The sequence below is a fragment of the Micromys minutus genome (genome assembly GCF_963924665.1).
Source record: "Micromys minutus genome assembly, chromosome: 4".
NCBI classification, from domain to species: domain Eukaryota; kingdom Metazoa; phylum Chordata; class Mammalia; order Rodentia; family Muridae; genus Micromys; species Micromys minutus.
The window spans coordinates 73,562,514-73,585,727 of NC_137973.1; the positions used below are offsets into that span (position 1 = coordinate 73,562,514).

At 38.3% G+C, this 23,214-nt stretch overlaps 1 protein-coding gene across 1 annotated transcript in view; it reads left to right on the top strand.

The window, feature by feature from the left end:
* Positions 1 to 16,746, top strand: part of LOC308420144 (guanylate-binding protein 3-like) — a 50,103-nt gene extending 33,357 nt beyond the window's left edge. The window contains exons 14-22 of the mRNA XM_080916050.1: positions 7,959 to 8,168; positions 8,813 to 8,940; positions 9,722 to 9,831; positions 10,241 to 10,320; positions 11,106 to 11,296; positions 12,358 to 12,570; positions 14,227 to 14,329; positions 14,609 to 14,802; positions 16,168 to 16,746. Of these exons, the coding sequence (XP_080772176.1) occupies positions 7,959 to 8,168; positions 8,813 to 8,940; positions 9,722 to 9,831; positions 10,241 to 10,320; positions 11,106 to 11,296; positions 12,358 to 12,570; positions 14,227 to 14,329; positions 14,609 to 14,802; positions 16,168 to 16,278 (1,340 nt within the window). The 3' untranslated portion in view covers positions 16,279 to 16,746. The remainder of the gene's footprint in view (positions 1 to 7,958; positions 8,169 to 8,812; positions 8,941 to 9,721; positions 9,832 to 10,240; positions 10,321 to 11,105; positions 11,297 to 12,357; positions 12,571 to 14,226; positions 14,330 to 14,608; positions 14,803 to 16,167) is intronic.
* Positions 16,747 to 23,214: the final 6,468 nt, after the last annotated feature.

Sequence of the window (23,214 nt, forward strand, 5' to 3'; positions counted from 1 at the left end):
AGCAGTGAAGGAGTGTTTCCCCTGTTACACATTCTCAACAGCATGTACTGCCTCTTGAGTTTTTGATCTTAGCCACTGTGATGGGTATAAGATGGAATCTCATGGTCATTTTGATTTGCATTTCTCTGATGACTAAGGAAATTAAAAAATTATTTAATTGCTTCTCAGCCATTTGAGATTCATCTGTTAAGAATTCTTTGTTTAGTTTTGTACCCCATTTTTAATTGTGCTATTTGATTTGTTGATGTTCAATTTCTTGATTTCTTTATATATTTTGGATAATAGTCATATGTTAGATGTAGGCTTGGTGAAGATCCTTTCCCATTTTGAGGGCTGCCATTTTGTCTTTTTGATGGTTTCCTTAACCTTGTGAAACCTTTTCAATTTCATAAGATTCTATTTATTATTTGTCAATCTTAATGTTTGAGCTATTGATGTTCTGTTCAGGAATTTGTCACCTGTTCCAAGCCAATAAGTTCAAGGCAGTTACCCTACTTTCTCTTCTATTAGATTTAGTGTGTTTAGTTTGATGTTGAGGTCTGTGATTTACCTGGACTTAAGTTTTGTATAGGGTGACAATTATGGGTCTATTTGAATTCTTCTACATGCAGACATCCAGTTAGAACAGCACCATTTGTTGAAAATTTCTTCATTTTTCCATTGCATGGTTTCGGCTTCTTTGTCATAAATCATATATATGTGGATTTATTTCTGGGTCTTTGACTCTATTCCATTGATCAACCAGTCTGTTTTTATGCCAATACCATGTAGATTTAATTACTATTGCCTCATAGAATAGCTTGAAATCAGGGATGGTGGTGCCTCCAGAGGTTTTATTACAGTACAAGATTGTTTTAGCTATTCTGTGTTTTTTGTTTTTCCATATGAAGTTGAGAATTTCTCTTCCAAGGATTGTAAAGAATTATGTTGGAATTGTGAAGGGATTTACATTGAAGGTTGTTTTTGGTAAGATGGTCATTTTCACTATATTAATTCTATTGATCCATGTGTAGGAGAGATCTTTTCATCTTTTGATACCTTCCTTCAGGGTCTTGAAGTTCTTGTCTTACATGTCTTTTACTTGCTTGATTTTTCACTTGCTTGATTAGAGTTACACCTATTTTATATTATATTTATATTTTATATTATTTCTAACTATTGTAATGTGTGTTGTTTCTCTAATTTCTTTCTTAGCCCAAGTGTCGTTTGTATAAAGAAGGGCTAGTGATTTTTTTAATTGATTTTGTATCCAGACACTTTGCTAAAAGTATTTATCAGCTGTAGGAGCTCTCTTGTAGAATTTTGGTGGTCATTTATGTATACTATCATAGCACCTGGGAACATTGACTTCTTCCTTTCTAATTTGTTTTTCTTTGATCTCCTCTAGTTGTCTTATTCTAGCTAAAACTTCAAGTCCACATTAAATAAATAGGGAGAAAGTAGGCAGCCCTGTCCTATCCATATTTTTAGTGATATTAATTTTCTCTCCATTTAAATTGATGTTGACTATTGGGTTGCTGTATATTGCTTTGATTATGTTTCGATATGCACTTATATCCCTGATATCTCCAGAACTTTTAATATGAAGGAGTGGTAGATTTTGTCAAAGGCTTTTCAGCATCTAATAAGATGATATGATTTATCTTTTCTTTTAGTTTGTTTATATGGTGGATTACATTAAATGATTTTCATAAATTGAACCATTTCTACATCTCAGGGATAAAGCCTACTTGATCATGGCGGATGATATTTTTAATGTGGTTTTTTTTTTATTCAGTCTGCATTTATTTTATTGAGTATTTTTCATTATTGTTCATAAAAAATCTGTCTGAAGTTCTTTTCCATTGTTGACTCTTTTGTGTAGTTTAGGTATCAGGGTGACTGTGGCCTCAGAGAATGCATTTGGTAATTAATGTTTTTTCTGTTTCTAGTTTATGCAATAGTTTGAGGAATATTGGTATTACCTCTTCTAAGAAAGTCTGGTAGAATTCTGCACTAAAATTATCTGGACATTTATTTATTTATTGGTTCAGAGATTTTTAATAACTGCTTCTATTTCATAAGTGGTTTTAAGACTGTTTATATAGTTTATCTGATCTTGATTTAAGTGCAATCCATCAAGAAAATTATTTCAAATCATGCATTTTATTTAGATTTTCAGTTTTTCAATGTACAGGATTTTGAAGTAAGACCTAAGGATTCTTTGGATTTCCTCAATGTCTGTTGTTATGTCTCCTTTTTCATTTCTGATTTTGTTCATTTGCATTCTGTCCCTCTGCCTTTTAGTTACTTTAGATAGGGTTTTTCTATCTTGTTGATTTGCTTAAGAACCAGTCTTTATTTTGTTGATTCTTTGTATTGTTCTCAGTTTCTAATTGAATAATTTCAACCATGAGTTTGCTTCCTTTTTTCTTGAGGTTTCAACTGTACTTTTAAATTGTTAGTATGAGAATTCTCTAATTCCTTATGAAGGCACACAGTTCTATGAACTTTCCTCTTAGCATTGCTTTCATTGTATCACGTGAATTTGGGTATGTCATGGCTTTATTTTCACTAAATTTTAGAAAGTCTTTAATTTGTTACTTTATTCTTTTTCCTGACCAAGTAATCATATAGTAGGAAGTTGTTCAGTTTCCACTAATTTTTAAGCTTTCTATTGTTTCTGTTGTTGTTCAAGTCCCATGTTAAACCATGATAGTCTGGTAAGATACAGAAGTTATTTCAATTTTTTTGTATGTGTTGATACTTGATAATGTGACCCACTATATGATCAATTTTGGAGAAAGTTTCATGAAGTGTTGATAAGAAAATAAATTCTTTTGTGTTTGGTAAAAGGGTCCGTAGATATCTGTTGTAAGAGTTTGAAAATAGATGAAGAAATACCCCAGAATCAGATAGTATGAAAAGATGGAGTGTTTTTTCTGCAGAAACATTTAACATACAAGGGTTACCATTGTTTTCAAATGGCAACATCCACAGAGACATTTGAGTTCCTTTTATAATAGGGCAGTTTAATTGCTTCTGAGATAAAGCCTTCTTTCTAAAGCCTAGGGCACATTCCAAGGTGTTACAGAAATGACTAAGGGAAGTCATAAAGAAGATATGCACCCCAGGACTCAGGTGCAAAAACAGGAGATCAGATATTGACTGAGTTTGTCAAAACAAGACTTTCTGAATGGGCAATTAAAAATGAACTCCTCACTGTTAGGTCATTTGAGTCATAACCTCAGTTTCATTATTTCTCTGTTTAGCTCCTGTCTTGATGACTGTCCCTTGGTGAAAGTGGGATTTTTAATCCTCCTACTGTTAATGTGTGGGTTTTGATGTGTGGATTAAGCTTTAGTAATGTTTCTTTTATGAATGTGGGTACCCTTTCATTTGGAGCATGTATGTTCAATACTGACATGTCATCCTGGTGGATTTTTTTCCTTTTATGAGTATGATATGTTCTTCCCATCTCTTTTGATTCATTTTTGTCGAAAGTCTATTTTATTAGAAATTTTAATGATTACTCAAGCCTGCTTCTTGGGTACATTTGCTTGGAAAACCTTTTTACAGCCCTTTACCTGGTAATTTCTTGTTCTGCAGACCTGGATGTTTTTTGTTAGGCAGGCCTGATGGAGGACAACAGAACTGGCTGTACTGCTTTAATTTTTAGTTTTTGTGGTCCAATCAACAATGTATATCAGGAGGCTGAGGCATTAGGTTCAGAAGGTCAAGGTTTGACTGAGTTGTGAGAGGAGACTCTGTGCTCCATCCTCCCCACACCCAATCCAAGGGCAATAACATAAAATCCCCCAACTGCAGGGTATTGTTCACAAACTGTATTATCTTCTCATCCTCTTACTGCTCTTCTTCCTGAGTACCTCTGCCTCTTTAAGTCTGCTTATTGCTAAATAAAGTCCTTTTTTCAGGGTATGTCTATTAAACTATAGATTTGAATTGCAGATTCTCTCAAGTGTTTTCTAGGATTTCTGTGACAGAATCCTCAATTATTGTCTGATTTGTGTTAGGTCAGACTAAGGAAGAGCAGTGAAGGTTTTAAGTACTAGGCAGTGGGTAGATCAGCACGAGGGTTGATTAGATGTCTTCAGAACTTGAAGCCACAGTGTCCAAGGCTTGTCAACTCCCTGGCCATTCACAGCCTGAGTTTAGAGACTCACAGAAGTTTGTCTCAGCATTTTAGAGCAACAGAGGCTTTCCTCAGCCTCTGAGAGATATTATTTATACTTATTAGTTTAGGGACAGTACTCTGGCTCACTTCTAAGGAAACTGGAAACCTTCCCCTTTAAGATTAGAAACAAAAAAAAAAAAAAAAAACCCTTTTGTTTACCTTTAACTTTAATATGACTGACAAATATTCAAATGGTGCTAAAATTGTTTTTGGGACTGTATATAAAGTTAACAGAAATTATTCTAGTCCAAAAGGCAAAAAAAAAAAAAAAAAAAAAAAAAAAAAAAAAAAAAAAAAAAAAAAAAAAAAAAAAAAAAAAACTAACTAAAGAACAAGTCAGCTGATCTTCCAGCATTTGACATGTTTGTGGGAACCCAGATTCACTTTCGCTTTCAGTGATTTTTCCTCCTTCCTTCTCTCCCTCCCTGCCTTCTTCCCTTCTCACCCATTTTCTCTTTTTTCTTTTCTCCCTTCGTGTCTCCCTCCCTGCCTCCTTCCCTCCATTTTCTCTCCCCCATCTCTCCTTCTCTCCCTTCTTCCTTTCTTCTCTCCCTTCTTTCCCCCTTCTTCTCTCCCTCCCTGCCTCCTTTCCTCTTTGTCTCCCCTCTCTTTCTCCTTCCTTCCTCCTTCACAGTTTCTTCTAATTCCAACCTTTTTCTTTCCATCTTTACTCTTTCACAGTACAGAGAAATGGTTTTTAAATGATTCATGTGCACTGCTGAATTGTACAACCTCTTGCTAACTTTGTGTGCAGCAGCAGAGTGGGGCTAGCAACTTCACAAAACAAACACTAATGGACAAAAAAAAGACAGAAACAAAATGATTTCAAAATCATGCCCTCTTTAGTAAGCCCATGACCTTGGATTTTTAAACACTCAAGATCTGCGGTATAAAACTGCATCATCTATCAATCTCTACTTGGAAATCCTCCAGGCCCTCCTCCCAGGGAAATCCCCATCCCTCCACCCCCATCCCCAGATAGGAAGTTTTTAGTTTCACTTTCCTCATCTTAAGCATTGCTCATATTAAAGAGCCAACTTCTCACAAGTTCTCTGGCGACCTAGGTTACTACAGGGTTCGTGTCACAGCCTCTGTGAAAGACGCGTTACAGAGCACTCTGCAGCCAGACCCGAAGCTAAGCTGTCAGAAATTCTTCTCTAAAGGATTTTGCTAAAGGTAACACAAAGGCAGGGGTGGAAAAGGGTTTCCCAGACTGCTGGTCTACCCTAACAAGAGGAGGCTGAACGATGTGAGTGGGACAGGGCTGGTTGATTGAAGCAACCTTTCTCCTATTGTCCCTGTCCCTACTATGACAAAATAATTAAACTCTAGTAAAAGAGTCCATATTGAGGGCATATGTGTTTTAATGTTCATATTGCTTTCTCGGTACCATTTTAGATAATCTTTACTGTCTAATGAAACTCAGACAAAAAAAATCCCAGAACTTACAAAAGTAAGTTAGGCTGCTTGGAATTTGTAAAAAGACAGTTCTCCCATTTATAATCTAGAAAGCTATAAAATCTTTGTGTAAACTATTATGAATATATATATGTATATATATGTGTATGTATGTATGTATGCATGCATGTATGTGTGTCTGTGTGTATTTCATTCCTTGAGAACATCATATACGTCATGTGTTTTTGATTGTTTATATTTCCCTACCCTTTTCTTCATCTCCTTCTACCCATCTCCCACTCTATCTTTTCCACAGTTTCAGGTCCTCATTGAGTCAAGTTACTGCAGCTCATTCAGGCATGGGAATAAGGCCACCTAGTGGACTTTAGGACACTTACCAGGGGCCATATCACTAAAGCAAACCAACCCTGCCTATTATAGCACCCATTCACAGCCAATGCCACCTCAGTTATGTACGGGGTTTCCCAAGCCTCTCACCAATCTATGGCAGAATTTTGACTGCTGGATTTTATGCAGGCTTTCTTTTCTTCTTCCTTTCGTTTTGTTTTGCTTTGTATTTCAAGATATTGTTTCTCCGTGTAGCCCTGACTGTCCTGGAGCTCACTGTGTAGACCAGACTGTCATCAAACTCAGAGATCCATGTGCCTCTGCTTTCCAAGTGCTGGGTTGAAGGTGTATGCCACCAACCACTCTGCTGAGTTTAAAGACCATATCATGTTCCAGAAGATACTGTTTCACCTTGAAACAATGAATATACTCCATGTGATACTTTCAGTACAAGTACCACTGTGCAATGAAAGGAACCAAAGCTCTGGGAGAAACTCTCACGTCTGCCAGCCAAGCACAGGATCCAGCTGAATGAGCCTGAAGGCACACAGGGAACAAGCCAGGCGGTATGATTAGGAATAGTCACAAAGTACTAAGGCACACAGAATGAAATTAGTACTCATCAGCCTCTACTGCTATAAATGAATGAAAGTAGGAGTAATATTCCTACTTGTTGTTGATCCCCAATTAATAAATATGTGGTGTATAAGAGTAGACAGCTAACTGTAAGTAGTGGTTAATTTAAAGCTTGAATTGTTAGTAGAGTCTGAAAGCAGTGATGAAACTACATAAAGTATGGTGAAGTTGAATGTGCTGAGTGTCTTTCTAAATGCAGCTTTAAATATATGTATATTTATATATATACACACATCTATCTTTATATATGTATGTATACATCTATATATACATTTGTATACACACATAATATATATATGTACACACATATATACCTACATACACATGTACACATGTACACACATGCACACACATATGTACACACTCTCGAACACACACACACACACACACAAGAGTAGTATTTGGTCATTTGGTGGATCTAACTGTTTTTGAGGCACCTCCATAGTGCTTTCTACTGTGGCCACAACAGTTTACATTCCCCACTGTCAATTCAGAAGGCTCTCATTACCGTAGCCTGGAAAGCCCTTCTTATTTGTTTTCTTTATGAGGACAATTCTCAGTGTGGTGAGATGGAACCTCAATGCATTTTTTCACTCATATTTCTCTGGTGATTAAACCCTAGACATTTTTCCTAAGTATTTATTTGCTGATCAAGTGGTAATTTTAATTACAAAATGGTTAACAGTTCTTGGCAGTTAGCCCCTTAATCAAGAGACAGTATTCAAAAGAGTACTATCAGAGCAAGTCATGCTCACATCATTCATCCTTTGATTTGATCAGTGAGGATTGAAGAATATTCGTTTTGGGACCTTCTTACCCTGTAAAATCCAGTAGAATTTCAAGCTAACATTAAGGAAAAACTAAAATATTATCTAATCGAAGGCTACTCTACAAGATAACTGCTATCTACTCCTCTAAGACATAAAGTAATGGGGAGAAAAGGAAGTTCGAGGATCTACTGAAGATGAGAAGCCGAAGAGGTGTGAAGATAAAGGAGGGATTCTGGATTAGATCAGGAAGCACAGAAAGGGCATTAGTAAAAATTTAACTTAAGGCATAGAGGAGGCACAAGGTATGCAGCCTCCTTAGAGTGTTGTAAAGATGCTGCAAACCACGTCAGCCACTACACTCAGAGTATGTAGGGTTCTGGGATCGGACAAAGCTAGGGAAATGGCCTGTGCAACCTTTTGAACCCAGTACATACATTTTCTGGTCATCTATGAACTTCAAATTAGTTGTATGTAAATAGAAATAGTAGACCAATCTACAGGACAGCCACACAGGGCTCCAGAATTCTTAGAAGTCTACAAGGAATACATTTCAAAGAAGAAAAAATATTAATACATAATATTTAATATCTAACTGACTAGAAATTGTCATCTAATTTATCTTCCTCTTAAAGAAAAAAAAAACACCCCAGAAATGGCCTCTGAGATTCACATGCTGAAGCCTGTGTGCCTCATTGAGAACACTGATGCCGACCTCGTGATCAATGAGGAGGCTCTGAGGATCCTGTCGGCCATCAACCAGCCTGTGGTGGTGGTGGCAATCGTGGGCTTCTACCGCACAGGCAAATCCTACCTGATGAACAAGCTGGCTGGGAAGAGGACAGGTGAGTGCCACCAACAAAGCAATGGTGGGTCTCTTCTGTTCATTCATGTCACCAGCATCCTGAAAGCTGATGTGAAGAAAGTGTGTCAGAGAGAGCAAGGACTAGGAAAAGATACTGTCTTACCATTGAGCCATCTTCTTCCACTGGTTTTTTTAGACAGTGCCTTTGCTTTCCAACTGAAAGGTATTGTAGGTGTGTTTTAGAGAAAGAACTAATACATTCATTGAGAAAGTTAGCTTTCTTTTTAAAAAAAATATTTTAGAGACCAGGTTTCTCTACAGTCCTGGCTGTCCTGGAACTTGCTCTATAGACAAGGCTGACTTCAAACTCAGAGGTCTGTCTGCCTCTGCCTCCCAAATGCTGGGATTAAAGGTATGTGCCACCAGCACCTGGATAACTTCCTTAGTGAAGAATTATAAAACATTTGCTAGTCTGTCCATATAGGATGAACAAATACCTAGCTCTAAGAAATGAATACATTGATTAACATTAGATAATGCAAATCCCTTATTTCTAGGCTAGTAATTCAATCAGTACCTAAAGTTATTTTACCCTTTAAAATTTAACAAAAGTGTTACATTTGAAATATCAGGAAGCACCACCATTTACTCCCCAACCCATCCCATGCCCCTTCTGTCTTGCAGGCTTCTCCTTGGGCTCCACTGTGCAGTCTCACACCAAGGGCATCTGGATGTGGTGTGTGCCTCACCCTAAGAAGGCAGACCACACCCTAGTTCTGCTTGACACTGAGGGTCTTGAAGATGTTGAGAAGGTAAAATTAAATATTTCAGATTCTCCTTGTAACTTCTCAGTACTTCACCTTGCAGAGCCCAACACTACTCCTGGATTTATGCTTCTGAATAATTAGAAAACAATTTTTTTCAAGTTTGTCTAAGAGCCAAGAATAGCAGATTAGCTTTCAAATTATAGCTAACAATATTTTAGTCATTTTTCTTTTAAATCAAAATAGAATGTCTGAAACTGCTGACAACATGAACTTCCCTATACGTGTTATAAACATGGCTGACTATTCAGTGTGGGACCATGATGAAAGTATAATGTTTTGAATTCTCAAAGAATTAAAAAATATTTTTTTAAAAAATAGTAACTTCCACAAAGGACTATCAGCAAGAGGATGACAACGCAAGATCTCCAACAACATCATTGTTTATGGAGAAGCATGAGTTACTGAGACAAGCAAAACTCTTATTAAAAGACCTTACTGTCACTGGTACTAAGATGGCCCTTACCATACATAATATGTCCTGTGAGTGAAACCCAGCATGCCAGCTTAGATTTTAGAAACTGGCCAACATGACTTTTTAGTGTGGATGTTCTTAATATTCTCATATACATAGGTGTACATTGTCTTATTTGAATTATGCAGCATAAATCAAAGATTCATAAAATCATTGTATAGCTAGAAAACTATTATGTATAGAAATAACTTACCTTTGATGCCATAGTTGATGAGGGACAGACAAAGGCCATCTTTGCCAACATGAGTTGATGGACAGTCTCTTAGTCACTCTTCTTCACTCACTGACCTGCAGGGAGACAACCAGAATGACTGCTGGATCTTTGCCTTGGCAGTCCTCCTCAGCAGTACCTTCATCTACAACAGCATAGGAACCATCAACCAGCAGGCCATGGAGCAGCTGCAGTATCCTTTTGCTGTGATTTAACATAGTTCTAAATCTAGAAAGAAAAGCATCACTATTATTCAGGTAGATAGGCAAGGACCATAGTATTTTTAAATCTCTCATTAACAAGTCCACTGATACTTCTCGTGTGAGTTTGCTTCACTTTCCAGAACAAATTCAGACTTCTTACATCATGCACTGCCATGAACAGAGTGGTACACTGCCGAGAGCATCATTCTCTGGATCCATGTCTTGCATTTGTCTAAATCCTCAACATGATTCAGAACCCATGTTCTCAGTAATCAGTATTATCATTATCTCTAAATGTTAGTAATATCCTGACTGCCCACTAGATGCTACAGTAATATTTATCCTGAAAACTCATCAAGAGTTCTGAGATGATGATTGCTCCTTAGCCTGCACTTCAAGTGTCAGTAATGTTTCTCCAACCTACAGTTCAATCACCTTTTCATCCTTTGCCACTGGAAACATGTCCTCCTTTGAAACAGGTATCGTCGAACTACACTACCTCCTTTTATCAACCTCCTAGTCCATATGGCCTTCGTTGATGCAGACTTTATTTTTTGCTGTTTGGAGACTGCTATCCAGTAGACACTGATGTTCCCTATTCTCTCCTGGTTCTCCCTCGTTGTACCGTTCCTTCCTCTCCCTTCCCAATTACTGACCCTAAGTCACTATCAATTCCACCAGCATATCAGTGAACTAGTGTATCCGATGCAGCTCAGTTTATACACATGTTAGATACACTCATTTTTCAACAACAGGGGTGCTCACTACTATCTGGAATGTTATTTAAGTAGAAGTTTCAAATGCTTCACTTCATTGCTATTAATTGTATTGTTAAGGCCTAGGTAACTCTTACCTCGATATCCTGCCAGTATAAGGAAACTTTCTCATATGTTTCTGGCTATTACTAGGAAACTTTCAAATGCCACAGTTAACTATATATTATATTAGTTACATAATTATAACTCAATGACATGCTTCAGTTTCTGAATCTGAACCATGACCCTAAATAACCAGTCCTGGGTGTATACTCTAAAAACTATTCCTGTCTTCCAGAGATCGGTGTTTGCATGGTATGTGAGGCAATTCCTGGACCCCAACATGTATGTATTGTTGCATATAAACTGCTAGCTGAGACCAGAAGGAACATATTTTCTGAAACTTTAACTTCACCAAGTTGTAAACCACTGGGCATGAGTATTGAGAACTTAACTCAGGTCCTCTGCAAGAACATTAACTGCTACTAATCACTGACATATCTCTCCAGTCTCTGTATTGGGGCTTTCATGGATGATTCCTCTAATCATCCATCAAGAAATCATCAAGAAAATCCAGATGCCCACAGAAACCCTCCAGGAGCTGCTGGACCTGCATAGGCCAATTGAGAGTGAGGCCATTGAGATCTTCCTGAAGAATTCCTTCAAGGATGTAGACCAAAAGTTTCAGAAAGACTTAGGGGTAGGTATGGTACCCAAAATAATAAGACAAAATAAAACATGGGCCCTTTGAGGAATGAGTATTTTTCTTAGTCTCCCAGGCAGTGACACTGCACACATATTTACAGTGATTATTGAAACATTATATTTTTCTGGGAGCCATGTTCTCAGCTATTGAGAGAATTGCACAAAGAGCATTTATAAAAGATCATTTATTTGCTTTTTCATAATGTATATTTTTATTCTTTGAGAGTTTTAGCATATCCATCCCAATGTGTAGTCTTTATTCTTAAGGACTGCATAGTTGTATTTCCCAATGCTCAGTGAGAAACCAGTCAGAAGATGTTTCGCAGTTTGATCAGTGCCAATGCTTTCTGGAATATAAAGGCAGGATTTTGCAAAAGACATGTGGTTTCATTCAGAGGTTCTGATAAAACAGCCTAGTCAATGTGAAGAGGAAATTGACTGCCCTCTAATCTAAAGGAGATAAAAAAAAAGCCTGCTATTTAGATATTTGCTTAATGTCATTTGAAGATATCATTCTTTTCTTATGCTTTCCAAACACTACTATGCTCTTCACAGCATCATCAGTATTTTCTTGGTTACATGGTGAGAAAATACAGGGGCATATTCCCATATTAAAGAGCATCACATAGCCCATAACCCTTGCCTAGGTATTTCTGTACAGCTCCTCACACAATCTGACAAGAGACCACTGAGTTTAGTTTTGGTACTCTACTCTTATAGACAAAGAAACTTTAAGGTCATGAAGCCTCGAAAAGGTAAGTTCAGGAGGCCACACAGGCCTCCCTAGCTCTAATATTCCTTCAATAAAAGACTTGAATAGATGAAGGCTTCCAACCTGAGAAGCAGTACTTGTGCTCTGAGAATATCTATGAAGCAGGAAAACAGGGGGAAAGGCCTAACGGAAATCAAACGTGAGGTGTGAGTCTCTATAACCAGCACTCTCCCTTCTCCGGGAGATTCTCACAATGAGAACCTGGCTCCATTTGGACATTTTCCAGTAGTCTGCTGTATTATCTCTCTCCTCTCAACCGTTCTTCTCATTTTGTTCTTACCCAGAATCTGCTGGTAGCAAAGCGAGATGCCTTTGTTAAGAAGAACATGGATTTGTCATCAGCTCGTTGCTCAGATTTGCTGGAGGATATTTTTGGACCTCTGGAAGAAGAAGTAAAACAAGGGACATTTTCTAAACCAGGAGGTTACTACCTTTTCCTTCAGATGAAACAAGAGCTAGAGAAAAAGTATAACCAGGCTCCTGGGAAGGGGCTCCAGGTAAATTGAGTAACTGGTACCATTTTGAGGGCTTGTGAGGCATCTATTCCAAATGTCAGTAATAATGAGGAAGACCCAGTAGTGCTGGTGAAGAGTGACCTTGTCCTGCATTCATCTAGGCAGAGAGCCAGCTATGAGACAGACAGCAGTTTCTTCTTGGAAAAACAACTAGAATACATAGAAATATTTGTGAAATTCACTCATTCAGTCAATCATTTGGTCATCTAATTGTCTAAAATGATTTATTTGGCCTTGTGTGTCAAGAGCTTCTTGGATTGTAAGAGACAAGAAGATTAAAAATAATTATGGTGTTAATAGCAGTTAGCACTTAGATTGCTCTCCCTGTGTTTCAGAAATTGATACTCTTAATTCTCACACCACCACATAATCCATGCATTATTATTAGTGTGTCTATAAAGCAAAACAGAAAATGAGTCAGAATGAATCACAAGACTCACAGCTAATGAGTACTGCACCTTGAATGCAACTGCCGACAACAGCAGCATCAGCATCCATCAGGTCTAAATTACTCTACACTGGAAATAGAGTTTAACATTGGGTTTGACTTTGTATTGTCTACAAATAACAGTGTATTTTAAATGGTTGGATATTTTTCTTTTACTTTAGGTCAATAAGTCAGGAAGGAAGAACCCAGTGCCTCTATGTTAGCTCTAACATCTACTTGTTTCCAGGCTTTATCCTCTCTTCTCCACAAGAACTTTAGTCCAGGAACATGATCTCCAGGCTGTATTCATGCTCTAAAATAGCTGCAAGAGAGTCAGGCTCTACTTAAACTTTATACCCAGAAACAAAAAGGAGTGCCAAAAGGATAAAGGAATAGTGCACCAATTTCTCTTAAGATTTTGAAGGTGCATCATGACTTTTCTGATTATACACCTTTCAAAATAATTTAGTCCCATGGATATCCCATATTTATGAGATACTGTAATTTACTGTTTTGATAGGTAAAGATTTAGCAAATTGTTGAAAGATGTTAGAAAGATTATTGGCTATGTAGGAGATTGAAATCTCAACAACAGTAAAAGTAAATGAATGCGTATTTCAGATGTAGCAGAAGACCCGATATCCTGGGAGGTAATGAACAAAGTAGAGATGAGCAAGATATAAAGAATATCTTAATCCAGACAAGGAGCATCCTAGAGGACTCTGAAAAAATGCCTGATACTCTTTTGGATGAACTATAAAGTCATCTTTGAGCATTGGAGTAATAGGAACATTCTCTAAGTAACTTGGCAAAGTTCTAGAAACGTCAAGATAAATGGTCTGGAGCAGTAGTTTAAGCAGAGGCAAGTCTAGGGCTCTGAGGTTTGGATACAGCAGATGACAAGCAAAAGGCTGATGTTACATTTTTGAAGCTAAAATGGACACAATCAGTGCGTATGAGTTATGTGGAACAGATAAGAAAAGAGATCAAAGATACCAACTAGTTCATAATAGTTATAAGATACAAAAAAATGGGGTTGGGAAAGGATTGGATTTGGGTTTGGGGAATTCTTTAAGTCAGTTTTCGATTCATTAAACTTAGGAAGCTATTTTAATTGCAACATAGCAGTTCAATTAATGATTGAAATCAATTGATATCAATGTCAATTAACAGACACATTGTCTTGTCTCTATCTTATTCTATACAACTAGGCAGAAGTGATGCTGAAAAAGTACCTTGAGTCCAAGGAAGATGTTGTTGAAACACTTCTAAAGACAGATCAGTCACTCACAGAGGCAGCAAAGGAGATTGAAGGTGAGAAATGCTGAAGAGACTGCAGATGGTGGAAGCTCTTGACACGTTTAGCAACACTGGTCCATGTGGAATCCTCAATTATGGGGAAAAATTGAAAGCATCATTCATGCTGTTTTTTTATTAATTGGCATGCATGGTTACCTGTTATTAGTTGGTTATTCCGTATAAAAGTTGCCACAAGAAATTTTATCGAAGATAAGAGATTTTTTTTTAAAGGAGATACAAATCAAAAGAAACTCCTAAAATTTAATCTTTGTATTCTTTGCTTCTCCTGCTCAGCGGAACGTATAAAGGCAGAAGCTGCCGAAGCTACAAACAGAGAGTTAGCAGAAAAGCAGAAGAAGTTTGAGCTGCTGATGCAGCAGAAGGAAAAAAGTTACCAGGAGCACGTGAAACAGCTGAACGAGAAGATGAAGGAGGAACAGAAAAATCTAAGAGCCGAACAGGAAAGAATCATAGCTCTTAAACTTCGGGTAATATGCCGTATCATCTCAGTTTGTTCTTGTTCCCCAGTCAAAAATAAGTGTGTCCAAGAGCTGGAAAAGCATCTTAGTAGTTAAGAGCATTTATCTCTCTTGCAGAGGACCCAGATCTTGTCCCCAATGATTTACAATGCTCCATAACTCTAGTTCCAGGAAATTGGACCTACTCATCTGGCCTCTGCAGGGACTGCGTTTAGGTAGTAAATTTATATACACTGCAAGCAAAACACTTATCAATTAAAATAACATAAATAAATCCAAAAATTAAGTGAGAAAACCAAAATGCAAGTTGATCAACAGGCCATGGTATGAGGGTGACTAGTTCAAAGTTAGCCTAGGTTATGAAGTAAGACCTTCACAATAAAGACTCCTGCAGTACAGTAAATGGTTCAGATACTCTGATATATTTTCTTTCCATTACTGCTTAACTCCAGCCCTGTCTAGTGGGTAAGAGCTGTTTATGGCTGAAGAAAACATTTTATTAGGCTGTCCATAGACAGTGGCTAGGAATTGCTCAAGTGTCTCCTACTTAATTTGATTTAATAATTCTAGAGCATTATTTGGGTATGCTAGATAGAGACATTGTAATTTCATGAGATATAAGGTAATTAAAACATTATACAGCTTATTTTCTCTACTAAATGGAACCCATAGGAAATTCATTTCTGCTACACCTAGTATGATCTTGTTTCTGGAAGCATCCCTAACCATCTACCCACTCAAGCTCATGGGTTCAGTACCAGAATTGAAGTACCCTGCATTCCTCTACATCCATGCCAAGTCTCCATGATGGTACAGAATATCCCGTGAGGACTGCAGATCCCAGTTGCTTCAACATATTTCTGTTACCTCTTTTTGTCACTAACATATTGAGTACATACTAAATTCCTTGATTGAACACCTACCCTGATTTTGAGTCAGGTAGTAATGTTTGATTTTGTTTGAGCCCATCCTTATCACCTTCCATGTGTGAGAGTCCACACCACACAGCTCAGAGATGATGAAAGGATAGGCAAGCTGGTGCTGATTTTATAGCAAATTGTGTGCTGATTTTATAGAGAGTTGTGTCCTGGTTTTATAGAGAATTGTGTTTTACATGAGTCAAAGGATGTATGTACTGGACCTGAGGGTTGTAGACTGCTGGTATTTAGAACTGCTACATTTCTAGAGCTGGAGAGAACAAAAGAAAAAAATTATAAACTTTTGTAGGAGACAAGAGAGAGACAGAGATAGGCAGACAGACAGACAGAGACAGAGAGTGGAAGATAATGTTAAAGGTAAAAGTGTTCCACAGAGCCTGTGAGACACTGGGGCCCATGGAACATGATCTGATCTCAGCCTTTATTTCTGTTTTAGGAACAGGAACAATTCCTCAAAGAAGGATTTCAGAACGAGAGCAAGAAACTTCGTCAAGAGATTGATAACATGAAGAAAAGTCAACCATCTGGCACGTGCACTATACTCTGAAGTTCTGAGGCCCAAGCTTCTCTGCCGAGCTCTCTTCATTACAGAATATATTGACTGAACACCTTCAGGCTTAGAAACAACCGTTAAAAAAATCCAGTTTGAGGTTACTGTCTGATGCGCAATGACTGAGGAAGTTCCTTGGTGTGCAGAATGCATGTCTGAGTGAAGGTCCAGGCATCAGCATCTTAAATGTCCTCTTGGTCTGCATCATACCCAGCCACATATGTTTCTCCTTTATAATCTTAGGTTTTTCTCTTTCCTACACTATGGCTTCTGCAATTACAGAGCAGGCAACACTTAACTAACTTGCAAAAAGAATTCCCTTTCATTTCTCTGTGGACCTTGACGTTTTGCTGCAGTCCTTCAAAACCTAAGTCCTATCTCCATTTTCCTCTTTACCTCCCCACTGTGACAACATGTCTTGAAACTTCTCAGGACAAATGTCTTTCAAGGGCATGAGTTAATAAAAACGATTAGCCCACAGAATTGTTTCTGAATATGTATTAATATTTGTTGTTCACTAAGGAAATAAAAAATACTCTAATTCTTCTTTATGGCTGAACCTACTTTATTGCAAGCACATGTGTGCACATACACACTCACACATACAATGCATTCCCACATACACTCATACACACAAGTACTCACACATACACACTCATACACACATGCACTCACACAATACACATCAGCACACATACCCACATATACCCATATGCTCTCTCCTCTCTCTCTCCTCATCTCTGTCTCGGTCTTGGTCTCTGTTTCCCTTTTCTTCCCCCCCCCCCGCCCACACATTCACACACACTTTTTCTTCATCTCTTCTTGGCAGGTAACTATGATTCCATTTTTGGTTTTTTAACTAATGCCAAAATACATATATTTATATAGGTGTCTTGTTTGTCTGCTCATTTCCTTCAGAAACACACCCAGGAAGAACATAGCTCATTTGATAGCTGTATTTTTGTGGTTTTGAGAAGTCTTCATACTGTTTTCCATGAAGTTATATTAATGTAAAATCACATTTATGATAATAAGCAGTTCTTTATCTCTACATTTTTAACAGCACAAAATAGTTATATATTCTGCAATGGTGATTTGAACTGAAGATAGAATTGCATTATAGTTTTAATAGCTTTCCCCTTAGTGACGATATCAAGAATTGAAATGTTTCTATTTTCAAGCTTTTGGCAATGCTACTCAGTGGATAGCCCAACAGGAAAGTTGACTACTCGACATTGGAAAGTACATCTGGGAAACAGAAACCTTGGTTAACTGGGGTTTATAAGTTGGCTCACACACCAGCACTTTCCTTTACTCAACAGTGTTTATTGTAGAGCTAGAGACATGTCTCAGTTAGTAGAATCCATGCATATGAGGGTAAGTGCTTTGAACAGAGGGAATCAAAACCTCTCACCAGTCAGTCTATGGGAGCAGGGAAGACAGTGAGCTCAGCTCTCACTTGAAAGAAGAGTAGGAATGATTTTGGGAGGCTCCTGGCATCTTTACAAGATGTTTTGCTGGTAGTGATGCAATAGAGTGAAGGTACTGTGAGCCATGTCCAGAGAGTTTTGGAATAAACCCCAGAATATATCAAACACTGGAGTTCAGATTGGTCCGTGGTGCCTCTCAGGATGGAGAACAACAACAAAGGGTTCCATACTTGGGATGACGCTCTTAACATCACAGACTGGACAAACTGAGCAAGGCATGGGTGTGGGCATCTGTGGGTTGGGGACACCTGCTGCTTACAGGCCAGGATGAACAACAATAGACTTCAGAATGCCTTGGTATTTATTTGTTTATTTATTTTACATATGTGAATACATTGTTACTGTCTTCAGACACACCAGAAGAAGGCATCAGATCCCATTACAGAAGGTTGTGAGACACTGAGCCATCTCTCCTGCCCCCCAAAGATTTATTTATTTAATGCAAGTACACTGTTGTTGTTTCATTTTGCAGAGTTTGGAAAATTAAAGTATGTGCACCATACCAAAATAAATACTCAGAATTTCAATGGGCAATTGCTTTAATTTCTGAAAAGGCTGATTCAGTAATTACAACATTTATTAAAAGTTATGGCCATTACATGGGTACCTGTACAAGTGATATCACCTACCTCCAGCTTGTTTCTGCTGCCCTCTACAGGCATAAGTGGCAAATGGTCCGTATGTGGTCCAATTCAATTCAAACTTAAAGCCAGCTCTGGGGTTAGAGAGTGGCTCCCTTCTTCTCTAAATGCATGCATGCTTGTTAAAGGAAAATCCAACATTTGTCTCATATCAGAATAACTACCTGGTATGGCACAGAGGAAAACAAAGAGTAAGAGACTGTTCTATTGCCACTAACCTCATAATCTTGTGCTTTCATTTGATTCTTTTTTTTTCTTACAACTTTATCTAAAAACGAGAGATACATGTACAGATATTTAAAAGCATTTTGGCATAAAACTGCATGAATATATTTTTGTCAGTACTTGATTCTTTTAGAGGTTTGATTTTATGCATTTAAATCTGACTAGTTACCATAAGCATCAAGTACATGTAGAACAATACATGAAAACAGTCAAAGTTTTCTTAGTGTGTATAGATTAAACATAATGATTTTTGAATACCAAAAATTACCACAAGGCTATATTCTTAGCTCTTGAATTATTATTGATTTAAGGTCTAGGTGTACAATTTTAAGGTATATATATTATCTCAAAATCTATAAGATTATTATGTATAAGTAAACTTTCTATTGTGACAATGATAGACATGCAGAATATTAACTAATTTGTGAAATATCCATCATCTACCTTCCTGTATGTGTTTCAGGTTTGAGTCTGAATGCAGGTATCTAGGAACAAGGTTTGTGTACCTGGAATGTACCTAGTAGATTCTGGCCCTCAAATGTTTCTGAGATCTGCTGAATATGCATTTAAAATATTTTTCTACCATTCCTAACAGTAACCTTAGAGGTTATGGAGAAGATGGTGGGACCCTGCAACAATGAATTCACCTGGATTGTGGTGATGCTGCCAACTGAGCTAAAATGACGATACCTCTTCTGCCACCAAGTCCTGCACAAACAGTGAACAAATTTGGGTTGATTTCTGTGTTCAATCTTGCCAGGATTTCTACTAATCTGACAAACACCACCCAAAGAACAGCTTTAGACTATAAACTTCTCAGAACAGTCAAATGGCTGACTTCACAGGAAGAAGGTATGAACATCTAAGAGAACTTGAACTCCGAAATAATAATCCTAAAACTGCCAAATACAACAAACCTGGACATTATGCAAAGCTTGTTTTTACTGTGTTAGAGTTTATATCTGTCCTGTTTATTTAGACATAAAAAAAGGAAATGGTTCAGGATATTTGATCACACTGTGAACCACCAGACTGTTTTTTACTGGAAACACCTGTTCCTAGTTGTGGTGTGGCTCCATCCCAGCATACACTTTAATCCCAGAGCTTCCTGTTTATATTAAATAGGATTAAATAAAGAAAACCACAGTTCAAGAGGCAGAGCAAGAAACCAGTTGACTGTTGGTTCACTTGCAATCATTTCTGCATTGTATATACACACACACACATATAATCAGGTCCGGGAAAGGGTGGGTTAGCAAAATCATTTGCTACATAAGCATGAGGACCTGAGTTCAAATCCCAAGAAATAAAAAGATTTAGTAGAATCATATCACAAATGCAGCATCTTCACCCAACAAATCCATCCTCTTACAGGTATGCAGAATGGGTTAGCTAAGCCAAGAACTCACCAAGTTGCCCTCCCTCTGTGTTTCTGGGAAAGAAAGGTTCTCCGCCATGTTTCTTCCAGGCCTTGGGGCTGCCTGCACTCCTTTGCTCTCAGTTGTTCCTGGTCTTTCCTCCATCTTTAGCTGGCTGTGTGCCCTGTGCCTGCATCTGCTCTTCTCTCTCATACAAGGATGCTGATTATATTGTGTCTTACTTGGGTCAACAGTGCATTCTTTTCTCACACTTATTCATTCTTACGTCTGAAAAGACTATTTTTAAATGATGTTCAGAAGTTGTGGGGGTTTTCAGAAAATAAAAACCTATTTCTGTGTGTTGTTCAATTCAATACTGTAAAGTACACTTGCTTGGTTTCTGTGTTTCTCATGGACTTTTTATTCTTTGAGTAATCCTTTACTTTCTGCTTTTGTCTGAAGTGGATGGTGTTTTATTTTTTATTAACATTTCAATTGTGGTTTTTTCGCGAAAACAGTTTTAGTTATATTTAGCTTTTAAAAAGTAGTTTACTTTTATATTGGATGCCCTAGAGCCATGGGTAGTTGTGAACTGCCTGGATTCGTTGCTGGGACCCAGACCAAGGTCTTCTTCTGCATTGGTCCACTGTCCAGTAGGCTCAGTTATATTCCTGTGGTTCCTCTAGGCTTGCCATGGGCTCCTTGGCTTAGCAAAATATACTTCAAATCTATACCTCCATAATTTCAGTAATCTCCAAAGAAGTATAACATCATTCTTTTTCTGTTATGACACCAGTTTATGCCTATTGCATAAATTAGGTAAGAATCAGAGTTGCAGTTATTTTATATGATATCTCAAGGGTTCAGAAACATTCAAGTATTATTATACAGACCAAGCAAGTTATATTTAGGAATATAAGTATGAACATGCATTTAGATACATGCACATAACAATCAAAAAAAGAGGACAAAATTCTTTTGGGGGGATTGTTTTGGTATTTTGAGAGAGTTTTTTGCATAGCTGTGGCTGTCCTGAAAAATACCTCTACCTTTCCCTCCCAGGTGCTGGGATTATGGTGTAAACCATCACAACATGTAGAGAACATGAAATTTAAAGAGGGTGAGAAAGGGTATCTGGGAAGTCTTAGAGAGAGGGCAGGGAAGGGAGAAAGGATGTGATTACATTGTAATTCCAAACAAAAACGGACATTGTATGGGCTCTATTTGTTTACCGTGAGGGAGAATTACAAGAGCAGAAAAAAATGAGTCAAGAAAAAAAATGAAGAAATATATTAGGAAAAAAATTAAAAGATCTACAAATAAGTGATCAAAACAGGATTCATAGTTTTGGATATACACACACATCCAAAGTTCTCTTTTTCTCATTACTTCTAAATTTTAACTACAAAGGGAATGAAGAAAAGAAGAGTTGAAGGATCAATGAAACAGGAGCAGAGAGATATAGAAGAGAAGAGGAGAGGAGAGGAGAGGAGAGGAGAGGGGAGGAGAGGAGAGGAGGGGAGAGGAGAGGAGGGGAGGGGAGGGGAGGGGAGGGGAGGGGAGGGGAGAGGGGAGGGGAGGGGAGGGGAGGGGAGAGGGGAGGGGAGGGGAGGGGAGGGGAGGGGAGAGGAGAGGGGAGGGGAGGGGAGGGGAGGGGAGGGGAGGAGAGAGGAGGGGAGGGGAGGAGAGAGGAGGGGAGAGGAGAGGAGAGGAGAGGAGAGGGGAGGGGAGGGGAGGGGAGGGGAGGGGAGGGGAGGGGAGGGGAGGGGAGGGGAGGGGAGAGGAGAGAAGAGGAGAGGAGGGGAGGGGAGGGGAGGGGAGGGGAGGGGAGAGGAGAGGAGAGGAGAGGAGAGGAGAGGAGAGGAGAGGAGAGGAGAGGAGAGAGGAGAGAGGAGAGAGGAGAGAGGAGAGAAGAGGAGTGGCCAAAAGACTGAACATTCCCTGACACAAACAGAAGTTTTGTGTCTCAGTTTTTATAAATTTACAAGAAAATGTTTGTTATGCATTGAGCTAAAACAACTGTATTCTATGAGAAATTTCTCCCAAGAATGCAGTAGTTACTTACATGCCTGGGGTCAGGTTAGAGGCCGTGTATATGAAGTGAACTTTGACACACTCGCTGCATGTCTAATGAAAGCACCCAGACAACTTATGTGTTCCGATTTTGACAATTCAACTTAAAAGTGACAGACCTAGCTTACTCAGACTGCCACAAATCTTCACTTTCTGAAGTCTTGTCCAAAACAGAATCTGTCTTGATGAGGATATCATCATTGGACACTCAGTTTCCTGGCAATATTACCGGCAAACCATTATGGCTCTTCATCAGAAGCTCTAGATATTTTTAGTTCCATGGAGCGAGCAGTGCTTTCCATGTTATCTTCTGTCATTCAGATCTGATGGGTCAGAGCTAAAGGAAGAGCAGGCAGAGACAGACAGTGGTGGACAACCTCCCTCTCAGTAGAGGAAGTCCTCCTTCTCAGTGGAGAAAAATAGCAGGTAAGAACTTCGCACATTCTTCCTAATGCAGAGTACTAGACTCAAAAGAGAACTGCATAAGACTATAGGTAAGAACCCCAGCAGCAAGTTAATTGCACTTCTAACATCATGGATACAGTGTGCATCCTGATTCGATTTCTGATTCTTTGTTTGATGATGAGGGCAGTTAGCCATTCCTCCCACTATGTCAGAGCTGGGTATTTGTGCTTCCAGCTGTGAGAGTTTGTATTGCTCTGAGCCTTGTGTTTTCATAGAAATAGATACATCAAACTTTTTTGGTAGGATTTTATTTTCATATGAAAGAGAAGAACCCATCTGGAAACTGAATTAATAAATATTCACTTATTATTAAAATGCAAAATAAATTAAAAATATAGAGATGGATTTTCTCACCAAAGCAACTCTCTCTCCCATTCCAAAGAGACCTGTGTTTTGAGAATGAGGATAAAGAGATCAATGTCAGGAGTCACAGGGCTCAGAACATTTCTTGCAGAAAAATGACACAAACTGACAGAGACTATGGTGAGCTGGATGTTCATATGTATCTCAGTTTTACTTATTTGTGTCCCCAAAAACTGTGTCTGTGTGTGGTAGATGTTTGGCTAAAGCAGAAAGTTGGAAATGTCTTTTCTTAGAGCTTGCAGTGTTTTAAGGGACATGGATTTCATTGCCATGGAAGGAATTTGCTCAGTTCAGCCAAACTGCAAATAAGAAATGGAA